Source organism: Hemitrygon akajei, chromosome 6 (genome assembly GCF_048418815.1).
Source record: "Hemitrygon akajei chromosome 6, sHemAka1.3, whole genome shotgun sequence".
In the NCBI taxonomy this organism is placed as follows: domain Eukaryota; kingdom Metazoa; phylum Chordata; class Chondrichthyes; order Myliobatiformes; family Dasyatidae; genus Hemitrygon; species Hemitrygon akajei.
Genome location: NC_133129.1, coordinates 174802587 through 174821827, shown reverse-complemented (window position 1 = coordinate 174821827; position 19241 = coordinate 174802587). Strand labels below are relative to the sequence as shown.

The 19241-nt window shown below is 40.7% G+C and overlaps 1 protein-coding gene across 10 annotated transcripts in view; it reads right to left on the bottom strand.

The window, feature by feature from the left end:
* Positions 1–3838: 3838 nt before the first annotated feature.
* The window catches only part of LOC140729704 (liprin-alpha-1-like), a 150875-nt gene continuing 135472 nt past the window's right edge, over positions 3839–19241 (bottom strand). For 9 of the 10 annotated variants that reach the window (XM_073049789.1, XM_073049790.1, XM_073049791.1 and 6 more), the window contains 4 exons: positions 11822–11890; positions 11432–11597; positions 9419–9483; positions 3839–5165 (listed from right to left, as the gene is read on the bottom strand). In XM_073049789.1, coding sequence (XP_072905890.1) covers positions 9425–9483; positions 11432–11597; positions 11822–11890 — 294 coding nt within the window. In that variant the 3' untranslated portion in view covers positions 3839–5165; positions 9419–9424. The remainder of the gene's footprint in view (positions 5166–9418; positions 9484–11431; positions 11598–11821; positions 11891–19241) is intronic. The other variant, XM_073049793.1, reaches the window with a different exon arrangement.

Below are 19241 nucleotides of genomic sequence, written 5' to 3'. Positions count from 1 at the left end.
ATATTTAAGGTAGAGGTTGATAGGTTCTTGATTAATCAAGGCATCAAAGGTTAGGGGCAGAAGGCAGGAGAATGGACTTAAGAGGGATAATAAATCAGCCATGATGGAGTGGCAGAGTAGACTCAACAGGCCAAATACCTAATTCTGCTTCCATATCTTCTGAACCTGATAGTGTGGGAACTAAAACTTCTGTACCTCCTGTCCAATGGTGACAATGAGAAGAGGATTCTAGTCTCATTACTTGAGGAAAGATATACTGACCTTGGAGGCAGTGCAATGGTGCCCGGGAAAGCAGTAGAGGCTACCTAAATATAGTTATGGTAGTTAGACAGTTCAATAGCAGAGGAATTAAGGGTTCTGGACAAAAGGCAAGCAGACTCAACAGGTCAGGTGGCTGACTCCTGCTCTAATGTAATACACAAAAAGCATAAATTAACCACATCCTTAGGCTGTGTTGGTTGTTAACACAAATGACACATTTCACTGTATAAATATATAAATGATGCACGTCATAAATAAATGAAGCTGAATCAATTGTAAATGGCCTCTAACTTCCCTGAACATTGTTTCACGATTCAGAATGACTTGATTTTGCTCGAAGTCTGTGGGTTATGAGATCTGCAAAAGCCACTGTTGATCTTGCAGACTCTGCTACATGTGGGGGAAGAGGCATTTCATTGGGTAGACTAGTGGTCAGACTGGGAAGTGGAATGCTCCTTCTTCTATTTACATTGGGATTCTGTGTGCTCCTGAATACCCCTTTACTCTAATCTTCATGGGAGAGTGACTTAGTGGGATGTTACAACTTTGAGTAATCTATTATTAATCTAATCTTCTATCTTTGGTAATCTTTTGTGACAGAGCTCAGAATAAAGAGCTCCTTTGGGCATTAGATCGATATGGCCTATCCATCAGAGCAATTTGATTAGGACTGCGATACATGGAATATTGCCTTGGAGAGAATGCTCTTATTTATTCAGTTACCCTGCCAATGAACTTGGAAGAACTTCGGCAACACTGTCAATGGTATTGCTGTTTTCTGTAGGTAGTCCAAGACTCAGTTGCATACTGGAAGTGAGGGATCATAGCTGCATGGTAGACCATGTGTCCTCTGTCAGGCTTGAGGTCTTTAGATTCACTTCTGCTCATGGCCACAAGGATGCCATAAGACATGGAAGCAGAATTAAACCATTCAGTCCATCAAGCCTGCCCTGCTATTCCATCATGGTCGATTTATCCCCCTCAATGCCATTCTCCTGTCTTCTCCCTGTAGACCTTTGACACACTTACTAATCATAAACCTCTGCTTTAAATATATCCAATGACTTGGCCCCCACAGCTGTCTGTGGCAATGAATTCCATATATTCACCATTCTCTGGATAACGAAGCTCCCCCTCCTCTCCGATCTAAAGGGGTATTCTTGAATTCTGAGCCTGTGACTTCTGGTCCTATACTCCTCTACTATAGGAAACATCTTCTCCACATCCACTCTATCTAGGCCTTTCAATATCTAATATTTCTTCTAAACTCCAGCAAGTAAAGGCCCAGAGCTATCAAACACTCATATGGTAACCCTTTCATTCCCAGGATCATTCTTGCAAACTTCCTCTGGACCATCTCCAATGCCAGCACATCCTTTCTTGAATAAGGGGCCCAAAACTGCTCCAAGAATACTCCAAGAGCAGTCTGACCAATGCCTTTAAAAGCCTCATCATTTCTATTCTAGTCCTCTCAAAATGAATGCTAACCATCATTTGCCTTCCTTTCCACCAACTCAACATGCAAGGTCACCCTCAGGGAATCCTTTGCACCGGATTCCAAATTTTCTCCCCATTTAGAAAATAGTCTATACCTTTATTCCTTCTACCAAACTGCATGACCGTACATTGCCCAACACTGTATTCTATCTGCCACTTCTTTGCCCATTCTCCTAATCTAAGTTCCACTGAAGATGATGGGTTTGCTAAAAGATTGCTGCTGAGGTAAGACAATTGATCCATGCCTTCCATAAAGCCTTTACAGTTGAACTTTGTTAGAGGACCTTTGTTTTGGGGGTGATGAAATGAAGGCTTGGAGCTCTTCCCTCCAATGTGCACGTACACGTGTGGTCTGAGTATTACACATAGAAGCCCAGAATAAATAGCAGGTGTGTTCCAATTCCCAGACTAACCACTAGTTTGCTCCACCAAGCACCTCCTCTCCTGCGCAGAATCTGTGGATAGAAAAGTGGAGTTAACATTTCAATCCTGGAAGTTTTTTTCCCCTTCCACCGATGCTGCTTGACCTGCCGTGTATTTCCAGCATTTGGGATGAGTGTCCCACCTATGCAAGGTTAGTTTCACTCCAGGAAGGATGGTGTTGCAGTGAGTAAGGTTGAGCACACTGTTGGGGCGATGGAACAGCTTTGCCTGACAAGAGTGTGCTGACATTGGGTTTATTGATAAAGATTACAGCTCTCTTGCCATCATGGTACAAACGTGGGATGGAGTTGGATTTTTAGAAGCAAATAATTAAGCACTTTTTTGAGTTTTGAGTTCTTGATTGATGGGATGTAAAGTATTCATGAGGTCTGAAAAGGCCACATTTAGAGGTTGACCCAGCTTTCTGCATTTCTCTTGGAGCAGTTACAGGATGAAGACTAGTCCATTCTGCATCTGGATCCTCAGAATCTATATTGCAATTTGGACAACACTATAGAGGAGATAGCTATGGAGGATCTTGGTGGAGAAATCCCATTGCCAGATAGCAGGGTGACCCCTTGGCAGGGGTCTGTTCTCTTGAAAATGATTAATGATTACAGCATTGATGCTGCAGCCAATTTTGTAAAGAGAAATCACAACAAGGTTAATAGCTGTTGATTAAGGTCAGTTACTTAATTATCATAAATTCAAACCTATTAGTGTGTCAGACATTCTAGCAATATTTCAGAATTAGTTTAAATTTGTTCATCTTTGATATCAATATTGATACGAGTTTAATTTTCCAGTCTATTTCTTAAATAATTAAAGATCTATCCCTTGGCGTTAGAAAGAACTTCACTTATAAATTCACCTTCATGATGTAAGGATAGTCCAAAGAACATTTTATACAATGCAGTCTGTTTGAAGCATAATCACTGACGTAATGTAGGAAGCATAATGGCCAATTTACATACAAAATTTTACATTCCTGTGAGAATCACCCCAACCTATCCAATCTCTAAAACTACAGCCCTCCATTCTAGCCACTTTTCTGGTAGGTCTCTTCTGCACTCTCTTGCTGCCACATCCAAGCTGTAGTGCTGGACCAGAACTGTACACGATACTGCAAGTGTAGTCTAACCAGTGTTTTGTACAGCTGCAATATGATGCCTCGCCTCTTATACCCTATGCCTTCAGCCTATGAAGGAAGCACACTAAATACCATCGCCTTATTCACCTGCGCTGCCACTCAGTACAAACTAAAACCCCAAAGTCCCTCTGTACATTAATGCTTAAGGTTCTCAGCCATTTATACTCAAGGCTGAATTCTATTGGGATTTAAAGTGCATTTCCTTACAACTGTCTGGATTACATCCTATCTGCCACCATCCTACCCAACCTTCCAGCTGATCTTTGTCCTGCTCTATCCTCAGACAACTTTCTTCACCATCTATAATTCCACCAATTTCAGAATTGTTTGCAAATTTACTAATCATGCTCACTACATTTTTAGTGTTGTCTATCCTATAAGCAACAAGTAGGAAAAATCATGTGGAAAGTTTCTGTTTGGACACAAATAGCATCCCTAATCAGTTCCAACTGCTGAAGCAGTTAGTGAGTGTAGTTGTGGGCAAATGTTAAAGCCAAACACATTGAATAAGCAGTTTACTTTGTTTATTGGCAGTGGAAAATAAAAGTTTAAGAATTTTATTGAAAGAAAGCAATAAATACTGTGATAAAAATAGTTCAACATACTGTATAGACTGTACATAATTTGTTACAAGGCAGCAGAGGAAAATCTCAGACAGCAACTGAATGTTGGACAAATGACAGTACATGATTCAGGCCAACAAACATCAAAAACTGACCAATCCAAGTAGCTTTAGGACAGTTACAATGTGTAGGTACACAATACATAGCTCACCATACCAATGAAACTGTAGCTGAGATGTTGAACGATATTTTTTTCAAAAATACTGAACAGTCTCATTGATATATCCAAGACAACATTTTCTCGGTCTACTACTGATGGGTCATCTCTCAAAATAAAATGCACAGTATCTAGATTAGGAAAGGGCTGCAAAAACAGTGAACCATAGTCCATGAAAAATAAATAAGGCTTTCATCTCATTTTTAAAAAGTACCCCTCTTCGTATACAATAAATTGAATAGACCTGCCCTCCCTTTTCATCCCAGTTGACACCAGCAAGTAATATTGGTCCATTGAAAAGTTATACCAGCCTTTTCCCAAGAGCAAAGGGAGGAAATACTGTGACAGGTCTTTGCTTGCATTCAGTTCCACTTTATCCTTAATATTCCTATATATATGGCTTTCTCTCTTATATCCATCTACACATTATGAACCATACTGCAAAAAAAGGATAAGCATTTACAGTTTTAAAAATTAGAACAGGTGGTTTAAAAAGGATTTAATTACAGACTTGGAACTAACTACAACATCAACAAACCTAGTGCTGTCAGCATGCAGTTTCTCTTCGAAAAACAGCATGAAAATGCCATAACATTTTATTGTCTTCAACTTTATAAAAAAAATCTGCATATCTGTAGTAATTACATAATGATTTACAAAACCCCCATGGTATTCATAGGGATGAATACGTACAGACATATGGTACATTTCCTTGAAAAATAACACGATTAAGAGTAAAGAAAATTGATGTAAGAAAGAATTATACATTATAAAATGTGCCTTTAGCAGGTGTACACAATTAAAGCTAGATCTACAATAAATCAATATCGAAACAGGTTTACATAAATATAAGAAACAGTTATTCTAAAATTTATATCTAGGATACTCATGACTTGTGGTTCAACTAATTAAAATTTCTGTAGCAAAATATTAAGTCCAAGTTAGAAATATTGCTACATTACTGATATCCTGGGATTTGCACCAATTGACGTGACATACATTTCATGTATGAAGGCTTTACTGTGCAGTCATCTGTTGAAATAGAGTAAGTGAGCTGAAAAATAAAAGGACTCCAATAAATACTAAATTAAACATTAAATGATATATCAAATTCAACATTTGCCCAAAGTGCATGATCTGTGGTAAGAATGAACAGATGGAAAGGCAAGTACAAGAAAATGTTTTCTATACAGTGCTAGCATGTTAGATCATTTATTTCTAATTTTAGTGTAACAGTGAAACTGAAATAAAAGGAATAAAAGTTTTGGAAAATAATTTAACCAGTTTTCCAAACGTAATGGAAAGACTTCTAACCATGGTTAGCACAATTTCTCCGTGCTGATGAAAAGGTTGAATGCATAGTAATTTAGTTGCATTTTCCAGATATCTTTCCCTTTGTCAATTTACAGATTTGTGGCGACCCACTTCCCAGCGCACTCAAACCAGCTCACAAAGTGGCGCGCGCCGGCATTGAGGCCAGTCCCAAAGAGGGTGCCAAGCCTGCTTCACCAGCAAGGGGAAAAGCCCGCGCGTGGGACAGGACTGTGAACACGCGCCCCCTACAGTATTCCCGCCCGAGGAGGGCGGGAACAGGAAGGCTTTAAAGCAAGGCCGCGAAGTTTGAATAAACCTCTTTCGCAACTGCAGCTCACCGACTACGTGTCGTTATTTCAGCACTGGGTGTAGCACACCGCTACAATTGGTGACCCCGATGGCCCAAACGATATTTGGACCGGAGATGAATGACGCCGCATCTGTTCATGCAGTTTCGTTAAAACTGCCAAGCTTCTGGACGCTGCGACCTCACCTATGGTTCCAGCAAGCAGAAGCCCAATTCCACATTCGGCAGATAACCTCGGATGCCACACGTTACTACTACGTGGTAAGCTCCCTCGACCAGGAGACAGCCGCCCAGGTTGAGGAGTTCATACAGTCTCCCCCCAGCGGACGGCAAATACACAGAATTCAAAGCCCTGCTCATAAGGACTTTCGGACTCTCACGGCGCGAGCGAGCTGCCCGCTTACTGCACCTGGATGGTTTGGGGGACAGGCCACCGTCGGCTTTGATGAACGAGATGCTGTCCCTGGCCGAAGGACACAAGCCTTGCCTCATGTTTGAGCAGGCGTTCCTGGAGCAGCTGCCCGAGGACATATGCCTGCTGCTGTCCGACGCGGATTTCAGTGACCCCTGGAAGGTGGCAGCCCAGGCAAACGTGCTGTAGAAAGCCAAGAAGGAGAGTGGGGCATCCGTCGCACAGATCACCAGGCTACGCTCCCAGCAGCAGACCAGACCAGGCCTGGCCACAGAGCCCACTAACCCCAGAGGCAGGGGTGAGGAGACCAACGGACAAGGGTGCTTCTACCACCAGCGGTGGGGCACAGAAGCCCACCGCTGTAGCCCGCCCTGCAAGTTCCCGGGAAACGCCAGGGCCAGCCGCAGCTGATGACTACGGCGGCTGGCCATCGGGATAGCCTCCTGTATGTCTGGGACAAGCAGTCGGTACGCCACTTTTTGGTCGACACCGGAGCCAAGATCAGCATCTTACCTCCGACGAGTTATGACACCTGCAACAGAGAAGTGGGTCCCACCCTGAGGGCCGCGAACGGCAGCACAGTAAGGACCTACAGCACCCGTACGGTGTGGCTACAGTTCGGCTCCAGCTGGTTCACGTGGGACTTCACACTGGCTGCCGTAGCCCAACCGCTCCTGGGAGCGGATTTTTTGCGAGCTCACAGCCTACTGGTCGACCTTGCAAGGAAGAGACTGGTCCACGCCGAGACCTTTCAAACGTTCTCCCTGGGTGAAGCCCAGTTGCCGGCCCCACACCTAGACTCCATCACGCTGTCCGACAACGACTTCACACCAGAGTCCTGGCGGATTTCCCATCGGTTCTGGCGCCGCAGTTCACGGCAGCCATGCCCAGACACGGCGTACAGCACCACATCCCGACACAAGGACCACCCCTCCACACCCGTGCTCGAACGCTTCCCCGGACAAGCTCTGACTGGCGAAGGAGGAGTTCAAGAGGATGGAGGGACTGGGGATCATACGGCGGTCCGACAGCCCATGGGCCTCCCCCCTGCACATGGTGCCCAAGGCAACAGAGGGCTGGAGACCATGCGGCGACTACCGCAGGCTGAACGAGGCTACAACACCGGACCGCTACCCTGTGCCGCACATTCAGGATTTTGCAGCAAATCTGCATGGCACACGGATCTTCTCCAAGGTAGACCTCGTCAGGGGATACCATCAAATCCCGATGCATCTGGACGACGTCCTCAAAACGGCACTCATCACCCCGTTCGGTCTAAAGAATGCCGCACAGACGTTTCAGCAGTTAATGGACGCGGTGGGACGTGACCTGGACTGCGCTTTCATCTATTTGGACGACATCCTCATAGCCAGAAGTAGTTGTCAGGAGCATCTGTCCCACCTCTGTCAACTCTACGCCCGACTAAGTGAATACGGCCTAACAATCAACCCGACCAAATGCCAGTTCGGGCTCGACACCATCGACTTCCTGGGCCACAGGATTACTAAAGATGGGGCAACCCCTCTGCCCGCCAAGGTAGACGCGGTCCGCCATTTCCCCCGACCCAACACAATCAAAGGCCTTCAGGAATTCGTGGGTATGGTAAATTTCTACCACCGCTTCCTCTCTTCAGCACCCCGAATCATGTGCCCCCTGTTCGCCCTAATGTCGGGTAAGGGCAAGGACATTACCTGGGACGAGGAGTCTGCCGCCGCTTTCATTAAAACCAAAGAAGCCTTGGCAAACGCCGCGATGCTAGTGCACCCCAGAACGGACGCCCCTACCGCCCTCACAGTGGACGCATCTAACACGGCAGTCGGTGGAGTGCTGGAACAACTCATCAAGGGTCACTGGTAACCCCTGGCGTTTACAGTGATGACAATGAAGTTATCAGCTCTTCCTGTTACAATAGGGGAATGGTGATAGTAACTTGTAGAGCATGCACAACAGCATATAAAAATGGACATCCTCAAGTTAATTCTAGTGATGAACTGTTCCATCACTGGGACAACAGATTATCATTGGAATTAACTTCAAGGTGTGTGCTGTACTGGGTGTGTTGCTTTGCAAGTCTGTCCAGTTTAACCTTCAGAAATTAGTGAGCTGATGAGAAGTCTGTTCTTATTACACAACAATTTGTTTAATTTTCCAACCACAAGAAACTAATGCTGTAATGTCTTCATTCTTTCCAATTGTTTCAAAATTCCATCCACTATCTTTTAAAAACAACACTTAGTTACATCTCAGCCCTAGCACTAGAGAGAAGGCACTCTAGACAGCAGCCTTACTGAATTTCTCATTTTGAAATTCATTAGTGGGTATGTGTGGTGTTATCCTATAAGCTGGAAACCTATTGAACTTTCTTATTTTGTAACCATCAGTTTTTGACCCCAAAATGATTTATATACACATAGACTAAACAGCATAAATCAAACCTCCAGTTATGCTGGTCAGATTTTCACTGCTGAGTTTTACCCTGTGTAGGACATTGCAACTGAACTAAGCAGAATGTACAGTGGCTGTTTACTCAGCTCCTAAGATTATTGAGCAGTGGTTTAATAAACCATATTTATGATTAGCACACACAGCTAAAGAGAAAGCAACAACATATTGGGGATATCTAATAGTCAGCTAAGGTCTAAAATAACTATCTGCAGAAGAACCACACTGCTGCTTCCCTGCAAGTGGGTAATTGTAAATCAAAAATGAAATGTTAGATTGGCAGTTCTGACAGGTGTCTGTATGTACATGCAACAAGTTATTTAACAAAGGTACTGAAAGAAACTATGCAGAGATTACCTGCCTACCCAGGTGGCTTGTGAACAGCATGCTGGTTAAAAGCCAGAAGAGCAAAAAAAATACTAAAAAGATCAAATAACAATGACCAACTTATTACGTAATTCAGAGGATTTTTCATTACATAAACTTCTTCAAATTTATGGTAGTACACTTAACACAAGTTAGTGTAGGTACAGCAAGATCTATTTACATGAAATTTTGGTGTACCACTACTGCTTGCAAATTCTCAATTGCATCAGAATTAAGTGTAGTACATCTAAACATTGTTTCTTTAATGAAAATAGAGGATACTTCCAGTACTCAGCTCCTCCACTTAGCAATTCATTTACCCAGGCTACAGAAGGAATCTCTATCTCAAAATAGTATTATGAAGGCACCTAGCTACTTTACTCTGAATTTTTAATTAGCGAAAGGAACTTCTGCATGATAACATGCAGAGATCATGGCAGATAAAAGCTACTCTATGAATACTTACCCAAAATTAACACGAATAGGTTCGTACAGTGGCAGAATCCATTCTTTGCTCTCCAGAAACACTGCCTGTGATTTGCATTGAGAAATAGCATGCAGAGAACATGCAGTTAGTTACAAAGAAACAACCTTACAAATGTAAAAGCAAAACTGAACCAGTTGATTAAAGCTGAAAACCCAGGGAGTTAAATAGTTTCAATGCAGATCACATGTTAAAGGATGAATGTTACTCTGAAATTATATTTTTGTAGTTTTCCAAGATATTATTGTGATGTAACTCCACAGGGTCCATAGAAAGTTCATGAGAACAATCCCAGGAATGTAAGGGTTAACATATGAGGAGCATTTGATGGCTCTGGGCCTGTACTCACCGGAGTTTAGAAGAATGATGGGGATCTCACTGAAATCTGTTGAACACTAGATAAAGCCTAGATAAAGAGGATATGTAGAGGATGTTTACTAGGATCAGAGGGCACAGGGTCAGAATCGAAGGACATCCCGTTGGAACAGAGATGAGGAGGAATTCATTTCCACAGATGGCTGTGGAGACCAAGTCACTGGGTATATTTAAGGCAGAGGTTGATTGGCTCTTAATTAGAAAGGATGTCAAAGATTATAGAAGGCAGGAGAGTGGGATTGAAAGAGATAATAAATCAGCCATGATGGAATGGCAAAGCAGACTCAATGGGCAAAATAGCCTAATTCTGATCCCATGTCTTATGGTCTAAACAAGCTTTTATAAGGTGGCTCCATTGGAATGTCAATCTGAAATACAAGCTTAAACTTTTGACATAGAACTTGAATTCAAAACATCGGTTCTGCCTATGGAGCCACAGCAAACAGAAACCCAGTCAAGCCAAACCCCATCCCATTACAGAACAGCATTTAGGATTAGCAACAGGAACTCAGCCTGATTTTACATTTTCTTTTAATGTGTGGCAGAGCTTCTCTTGCACAGGCTTGTTCACCACAGACCTAAACAGAAGGCCCAGTTGGAATCTACACTAGTTTGCTTAGCTCAGCCGTGATGTTTATTTTAAAACTATAATTGACACAGTGGTGCATAATGTCATTTCAGTATAATTCACAAGTTCAGAGGAATGCACTGAACTTAGTTTAAATTAAAAAGAACAAAATACGAAGCTTAGCTTCAAGATTGTGAAAAAGGCAAAGCTTAGAATATTGAAGCAGAAATATCATTTTGCTATTTTTGAGTGCAAAACTATTTTGCAAATGTTAAGCCACCATTGAGACAAAACAGGATTTTGAACTGTGATCAAACATTCACTGTTAAGGTATACAGAAAACTGGCTTTTTGTTACTTTGCATTGCGGGTTATCAAATAAAGCTAAATTGATTTTGACATACTTGTACATTTAAAATTAATGCAAAGTCTGTAAATATTTTCAGGTATCCAAATGGCAAATACAATATACTGTACACTCACTCAGTGGCCACTTTACTAGGTACATCTGGTAACTAATAAATTGACCACTGAGTGTATGTTTGTGACTTTCTGCTGTTCTAGCCCATCCATTTTAAGGCTAGACATGTTGTAGACTCAAGATATTGTCTTCTGGACACCACTGTTGTAAAGCATGGTTACTCGAGTTACTGTCACCTTCCTGTCAGATTGAACTTGGTCATTCTCCTCTAACTTCTCTCATTAACACAGAACTGCCGCTCACGGGATTTTTTTTGTTTGCTTTCCCACACAATTCTCTGTAAACTCTAAGACAATGCTGTGCATGAAAATCCCAGAAATCAGCAGCTTCTGGCACTGCCTGGCACCAACAAGCATTCCACAGTCAAAGTCACTTAGACCACCTTTCTTTCCCATTCTGATGTTTGGTGTGAACAAATGACCTCTTGACAATACCTGCATGCTTTTAATGCTGACACATGATTGGTTGATTAGTTATTTGCATTAAGTTGTACAACTGTACCTAATTAAATGGCCACTGAATACATATTTAATGTGCCAATTAATGTCCTTCAACAGGAAATCAATACACACCATCTGTTTGCATCTTCTTTGGCTGCATGGAGGGTGAAGATATTGTTGAGGTAACTCTAAAATTAGCAGGTAGTGTCTCTGCTGATCCAGGTGTCATACCCCTTACGTCCTTTGGTCGGAACTTCTTTCTCCAGGAAGGAGCTCGCCTGAAACCTTTTTCATCCTCCTTCAGGGAAATAAAACAAGTACACATTAATTCTCTCATGTTATATATAGTTTCCACTTCAATATTCAAAATACATGCAGATTAATTGACTCTAAGCAATAAAAGTTTACCCTGAAGTACAATAAAGTTTACTTGGACAGAATTGTCACCATTTATACACAGAAATCAAATGAATGGGGAGAATAAGATTATAAAAATCTCCACGAGTTACATTTAAATCTTACATCATCTAGTCTCCGGTCCGTTCCTACAGCCAAGAGGTTGTTAAATTCTCTTTCCAGTGACTGACGGGCCTGTAAACATAAAGTCATAATTACTTTCAACGCAAACTAAAAGGCTTTCAAATTTAATCATCCACGATAAATTCTAATACAAGCCACATGTAAAGAAAGCAATTAACCAAAGTGAAACTAGCACCTCCAGACAGGATGATGGAAATAATTACCCAAAGTTACAACAAGTCCCAACTGGAATGCAATTATTATTTCAGTTTTATCTGGAACAGAATTTCCTACCTCAATAACATCACTTATTGTGCTTTGCAACAGGACAGGCATTAAGTTTTATACTAGCAAAACCTAAAAGAGCCAATAAACCCTATAAATTTTTCTATCAAAATTCAGTAGAATATATAAAGAAATACACAACACAAAAGGAGCACAATTAAAATGCTTCCATTTATATTGTAATGAAAACAGAAAAGGCTGGAGAAGCTCAGTAGATCAAGCAGCATCAGTGGAAAGAGAAACAGCTAACATTTCAGGACAGCAATCCCTTATTTCTATTTTATAAAACAAGTTTAAGATACCCTGGAGAAAATCACAAGGCACTTCAATGCTCTTGAAGTAACTTTATTGAAATTGAGAGAAGCAATATGAGCAACATGGCAGCCAGCTTGTACCCAGACAGCTCACATTAGAGGTAATGTTATAATGATTAGGCCCTTAATTTAGAACTAGAAAATGAAAGATAAATATTGCTCAGAACTTTGGAGCAACTTCCCTTCCTTCTTTGAGATGGTGACATAGGACCTTTTGCATCCAAATGCAAGAGTGGAAAGATCCTTGGCTCTGCCCGCCATACCCCTGCCCGAGTTCAAGTCTCCAGAGGGGGTCTTAAACTGAATCAATACTGGAGGACAGTGTACTACCCGATATTTATAATGATTCTTTAGTGAAAGCAAATTTAAACTGAAAAGTATTGATTATCTATCACATTCTCTATACCATAAAACTACCTAAAAAAATTATTAGATCAATTCTAGGTTGTATCATTTTGAAGCTGAGAAAACAGAATTATAACTTTTTCAATGTTCTTTAGCTTTCAAGCAGGAGACCTCCATTTTGTGGTTACTCACCCCTTCCTAGAATTTGCAGAGGCCTAAATGCAAATGCACTGTCAATAATAACACTGGACAACAAAGATTTTGCTTCTCAAATCATGTTCGCTGTATCTTATGGACTTTGGGCTGCTGATCATGAAAATCAGCATGAAATTTCCCTATCACACCCTATTTTTTGAAATGTCTTAAATTTGTTATTTCAATTCACAACTTGAGTCAATTAAAATATTGCCCACAATGTAAGCTGAAAAGTTTTGTGTTTTGTGCAGGCATGCTTAGGCAGGGCAGATACTGTATGCAAGACTGGTTTATAGAAAGGCTACAAAAAAAAATCATACACACTGTTCCATGTATTACATTTACATGTATTACATTTACATGTATATTGCCTTGTGATCATGTTGACGCACATGCTCTATATGCATAGCATATAGTGTATACTCATTATAATAAAACAATTGCATTTTTAGGAGTATTTGTGTATCTCCCCAGTGTTGTGATACTTTCTGGATAATTGTGGTGAGCATACATTTAACTCTCAAAGACAGAGCATGACTCCTCTTATTAAGAAAGCCTATGAGCTCTACTTTGAGTGTAAAGTTGGTGACCGAGACAAAGACTGGGCTCCTCACATTTATTGTGCAACATGCGCTGTTGATCTTAGAGTTTAGCTCAGAGGTATTCGGAAGTCAATGCTGTTTGCTGCTCTGATGATATGGCGAGAGCAGCAGGATCACCAGACAGACTCCTACTTCTGTCTGACCAGTTTGTCTAGTTTCTCTGCTAGAAAAAAGAAAACCATTGAATACCCCAATCTCCTTTTAGCTATCAGACCTGTGCCACATACAATAATCTTCTAGTACTGAAGCCAACAAAGACAAGGAGTTTAGAGGAAGTAGACGAAGATGTCATGATGCACAAGCCAGGAATAGAAAACCAGACAGATACTGACACAGATTTTGAACCCTTTATGTTAAGCGAGTCTCATCTGATAACTCAATCTGAGTTAAATGACGTGATCAGAGACTTGAGCTTGTCAAAGGAAAAAGCAAGATTACTGATTTCAAGCCTGCATGGATGGTATCTGCTATTACCAGACACAAACATTTCCATGAAGGATTTCAATATTTGAGACAGATGATTCGCAGAATAACTGATGCCAAAATTAAGTAAGACACTTTTGTTGGTCTACAAATCAAACAGGTCATGAATAAAAGGCAACTTGAAGAACTTCTAGTGGGACCAGAGAAAATTACATGGAAGGCATTCAAAGATGTTGCTGAAATTATTTTTGGCAACTACAGAACACAAAACAACATGCAGCTGAGTGACAACATGCTTCGAGCACACAAAACCATGAAGTGTGACATGTCACTAAAGATTCATTTTCTGCATTCCCATTTAGACTTCTTCCCTACAAATCTTGATGCTGTCAGTGATGAGCATGGTGAAAGGTTTCACCAGGACATGCTGTTATGGAGAAATGGCATCAGGGCAACTGGAATCCATCAATGCTGGCTGATTATTGTTGAACACTTAAGCAGGAAGCCTCAGACACTGAGTACAAATGAAAATCATCATCAAAACGTTTTTAGCTTAGTTGAACTATTACACAGCGTCAGCGCCATTATGCAATTAAATGCGTTATATTCAATAAAATTAATTTCTTGTTACTCCAAATTTCTGTGTCATATAAGTAGGGTGAAATTAAATTTGTGTTCAACTCCAAGTGGTCTATCATAATCACAAAAAAAATTCTGAAGAAGCGACACTTTGGAAAAAATTTGCTGTCCAGTGTAATGGAAACCAAATCAAAGAACGCAAGGAACTGAATTGTTGAGCTGCACTACTTTGGGGGGGGGGGGGGGGGGGAGGCATTACATAATAATCAGGACAGTACAAAATTACATGCTTGCAGAGGTGATCCTTAAGATCCTCCTCTCACTGGCAAATGAACACTGCAACAAACATGGCATTCCCAGTGTACCAATACATGTGTGTGAGGAAGAGGGTTGTAAATGGTGGCCAAACTGCATTGCTTTCTTGCCATGGAACTGGCATGAATGTTAAGTAGCCAGCCAGCTCATAGTGCAAGAGGACATGGTTGGCTAACAGGAAACGGAGTATAAATGCTTCCTTCCTGGTCGGCGAGATTTAACTAAGGGTGAGCCATGGGGTTCAAGAGAGGGATTATTACATTTTTTTAAACAAATAATTTGGATGAATGCAGCAAGAGGCAAAGTTACTAAATTTGATGATATCTCAGAGCTAGATAATTAAATAATGATCTATTTCCTTAAAATCCAGAGCTGGAGTCCCCAAGGCAGACATACATTAAGTCAATGCTGACTGGCGACTCCTGTGACACTGCTGGTACCGAACTGTATCAGCCTCAGCCATTCCTTTGGGTTCATCAGATGCGTGGAGAGGGGGAGCCTGCTACATAGGCAACAGCTTGCTCTCCATATCCTACTGTCCAGGCTTGTGCATCTAGACAGCTAGGACGCAATATCCATGGTCAACTCTGACCAAAGGAGGCCCTCACAGTTCCCTTTTATAGTGCAGGAACAGTTATTAGCCTTCAACCATCAGGCTCCTGAACCAGCATGGATTAATTCACTGGCCACAACTCTAAACTAATTCCAGAATCTGTAGACACACTTTCAAAGATTCTACAACTCATGTTCTCAGTATTAATTTTTTTTTGGTATTTGCAGTTTTCTTTCTTTTGCATTTTGGATGTTTGTCAATCTTTGTGTGTAGTTTGTTAAATTACATCTATTGTATTTGTTCGTTTGTGTGAATGCCTGCAAGAAAATATCAGGATAATATATGGTGATAATAAATTTACTTTGAACTTTGTAGCTCCATGTGAGAGTGGGGAAGATCTGCAAAATGAAGTATAATGTGGGGGAAGCAAAGTCATTCATTTCGGCAGTAAATATTACAAAGAATGCAAATGATAAAAGACTGCAGAGCTCTGAGATACAAGGAGATCCGGGTGACTAAGTACATGATGGCAAAAGGAATGCTCATATAGCCAAGGGAGCTAACAGAACGTGATCACTGGGGAAATTGAATACAAAGGTTGGGAGGTTCATCTTCACTTACATAGAGAAGGGTAGACTACATCCAGTGCAGAGTCTCCTCATTTAAAGATGGAAACTAATGTGCTGGAAACGGTTTAGAGAAGATTTACCAGGCTATTGCCTAAAGTCTCCATGCCCCTTAGGAGTTGGCCCCATACATTAATACTATTAAATAATAAATCCTTAAAAAGTGAATTAAATGTTTGTTGGGATGTTAATAGGTGTTGCACCAAAAAAATGGCCAAAGTGTCAGACTGACACCCAAATGCCAAGAAGCTAGATTTTTGGTTTTACTTAACTCAGGCCATAAACAGCCTCCTTTTCAAAACTATTTGGAGAGGTGGGGAGATAGTTCATAAGGACAGCTATATTATTACAGAAAGTGAATTTACATAAGGAGTTATAAACGTTTGCAGCGAAGGTTTTCCAAATCCTATTTATTAGCTCTTGTAAATACAATAACAAAATATAGAAAGTCAGAGCAAAGCTCAAGGATATTACACTTAAATCATGTTAGTTCCTTTTGCATTGGCATAGTTTAATTAGAGGCACTGGAAATAGAGGTAAATTGACCAACAAAATTGGTAAAGCAGTACTATAAAACTGATGAACTGCTACAAGAGATTCCAGGCAGTTTACTCCTGCCAGTTTCCAAGAGGTGAACAAGCAGCATAAATAATATCCTTGATTAAATGAGCACTGGATGTTGTTTAAACTAGGTGGCAGCTGAATTACCCCTGCAACACCACCTTCTTGCCAACAGATGGCACTCTTGAGGTGCAGTTTCTAAACCAATTTCACAGTGCAGCTCTTGTGAGAGGCAAGAAAATAGAAAACATTTTAAGGCACAAAGACAATTAGGGGTGTCCCAATTCCTCAGTCAGAATTAATCTTTGCTGACTAAAAGCATGAAGTAAACCAGCAGTTAACTATGAGCAATCTTTAAAAAGAATTAACAAAATTATGGCATCTCAATGCTGACCAACAATTTAAGCTGCTGACTGAAACCTGTATTACACAAAACTGATAACACAGGAACCATAAACTTCCAAAGGAGACCAGATCAATCTATGCACAAAGTTCCTCGAGCTCAGTTCATCTGCTCCCATTTAAAATGATAAAAATCCGAGTGAGGAAGGGGAATGAAAACCTGCGATAATAGTAAAGCAGGCAATCCTGGCCATATGGAATATGTTACATATAATGTCTCAGCCACAAGTTGTTTCATGGCGTCATCTGACAAAAAAAAATGTATTAAGCCACTATAGGAGAAAATGGCAAAGTTGTTAAACGAGATGAATCAAAGTCAAGCTCTAGGCAGGGTTAAAGGAGACAACACAGGTGGAGTTACTAAAAAAAAAATTTGTGAACTTAGAGCCTGAAAGAGACAGTTATGTAATGTAGGAGAGAGATGTGTGCCCACTGTAACATATCAGTTTTATGATACAAGTACAGGTTTTGCAAAGCAAGTAGTACATTAGAACACAAAATATTAATCGGATGTCAATCTCTGTACAGTTTGTTCTGGTAAAGTGAAATTAGAAAACTGAAGTGCTTCAGTAAAGCTACGTCCACACTAGATTGGATAAATCTGCAACCGAAGCTTTTTCTCTTCGTTTTGACCCTCCGTCCACACTGAAACAGCGTTTTACTCCCCCGAAAATGGAGCTTTTCTAAAACACCCTCCATTGTGTGTAAATTTGAAAACACCAATTGGGCAGAGTAGTGTGGACGGGGTAACCGGATATTTTTAAAAATGCTGTCATGACGTGCTGGCAACAGTGCGGCATTTCATTGTTTTCATGAACGCAACCCCCCAAACACATAACCTAACAATTTCAGGACAAATGGCAATGAGACTGAAGCCAGAAGAGTTAGAAATGTACTCACCAAATACTTTGACCCATAACTTACTGAATAAATAAGTATACTCACTTTGCCCTGTTTTCTGTCCTTGCTTGTATGAAGGTGGTTTACCTACTTATGCAAGTACTTTTCTGACAATAGATGTGTAACAGCCTAATGTAACATTGTATGGAAATACAAGATAACACTGATGCAGACATTTTATACATTTAACAAGGTGCTTTATTAATGCAACAGAGTTAGTCAGTTTTTCAATGTTCATTGTCACCCAGATCATACTGTCTGTGAACCCCCTGCTGGTTGCCTCCATACACTCCAGTATTTGATTTTTTTAGTTTTAAGTCCTCCTGCGCAAGAGCCAACAGCTGTCCATTGTTTGGCAATTTCCTTTTAAGTTTTTCTAGTCTATAACTGCACGAACATGGACTTTCACAGCAAGATTCGACACCAAACATGTTGCTTGTTTTCTGTAGACATGTCCTGCACATGCCTAGTAAGAGGAGATTCGACCAAATACCCGTTTTAATGTGGACAGAGGTATTTTCAAAAACGCTTGGTGTGGGCGCCTATCGTTTTTACGCAAAACCGGCGTTTCCAAAATTATCCGGTCTAGTGTGGATGTAGCCTAAGTTTAAGAAAATAATTGAGGGCAGAAGTAAGAGGGATAATTAAGTGTTTGATCACAGGGAAGGTACAAAAGGACTGAATGATTTGATAATTGCTTCCATTAACAGCAAGGAATTGTTGAGTTATATAAAATATGATGCCAGTAGGGAAAACCAAACAATGGACAGATAAGGGACTGACTCAGGGAAAAACAACTTGGGGAGAAAATTACAAAACCTGAGGAGAAATCCATAAAACTTGAATGACATTAGTACAAGGTAATGGATAAAAGAAAATGGGAAAGAGATCAAAAAATACTGGAGGCCAACTTGTCAGAACATTGTCACGTTGTGTATTAAAGGACATTTAGAACGACAGGCTGCCTTTCTTTCTCCTGGGCACTCAGACCTATTACCATTTCAACAACTCATTGCTACCGTTTCCATGGTAGTAAATTTAAATTTAATGTTCAGAAACTGAGCAAGAAAATATGGTAAGCATTTCTTGAATATAGAAAGTGGAAGTGACATTAAAGAAAAGTGAGGACGATAAAGAGTTAGCACACATAAATGGCAGACAAGACTGGGAGAAAACACTAAAGAATTAAGGGCAAGAGCATAACCAGTGAAAGAGTAGGGTCCTTTTAAGGGCCAAAATGGCATATGTATATGGAGCCAGAACATACAAGTGAGATCTCAGAGTGCATGGAGATGAGAATTATCATAGCTTAGAAATTGGTTT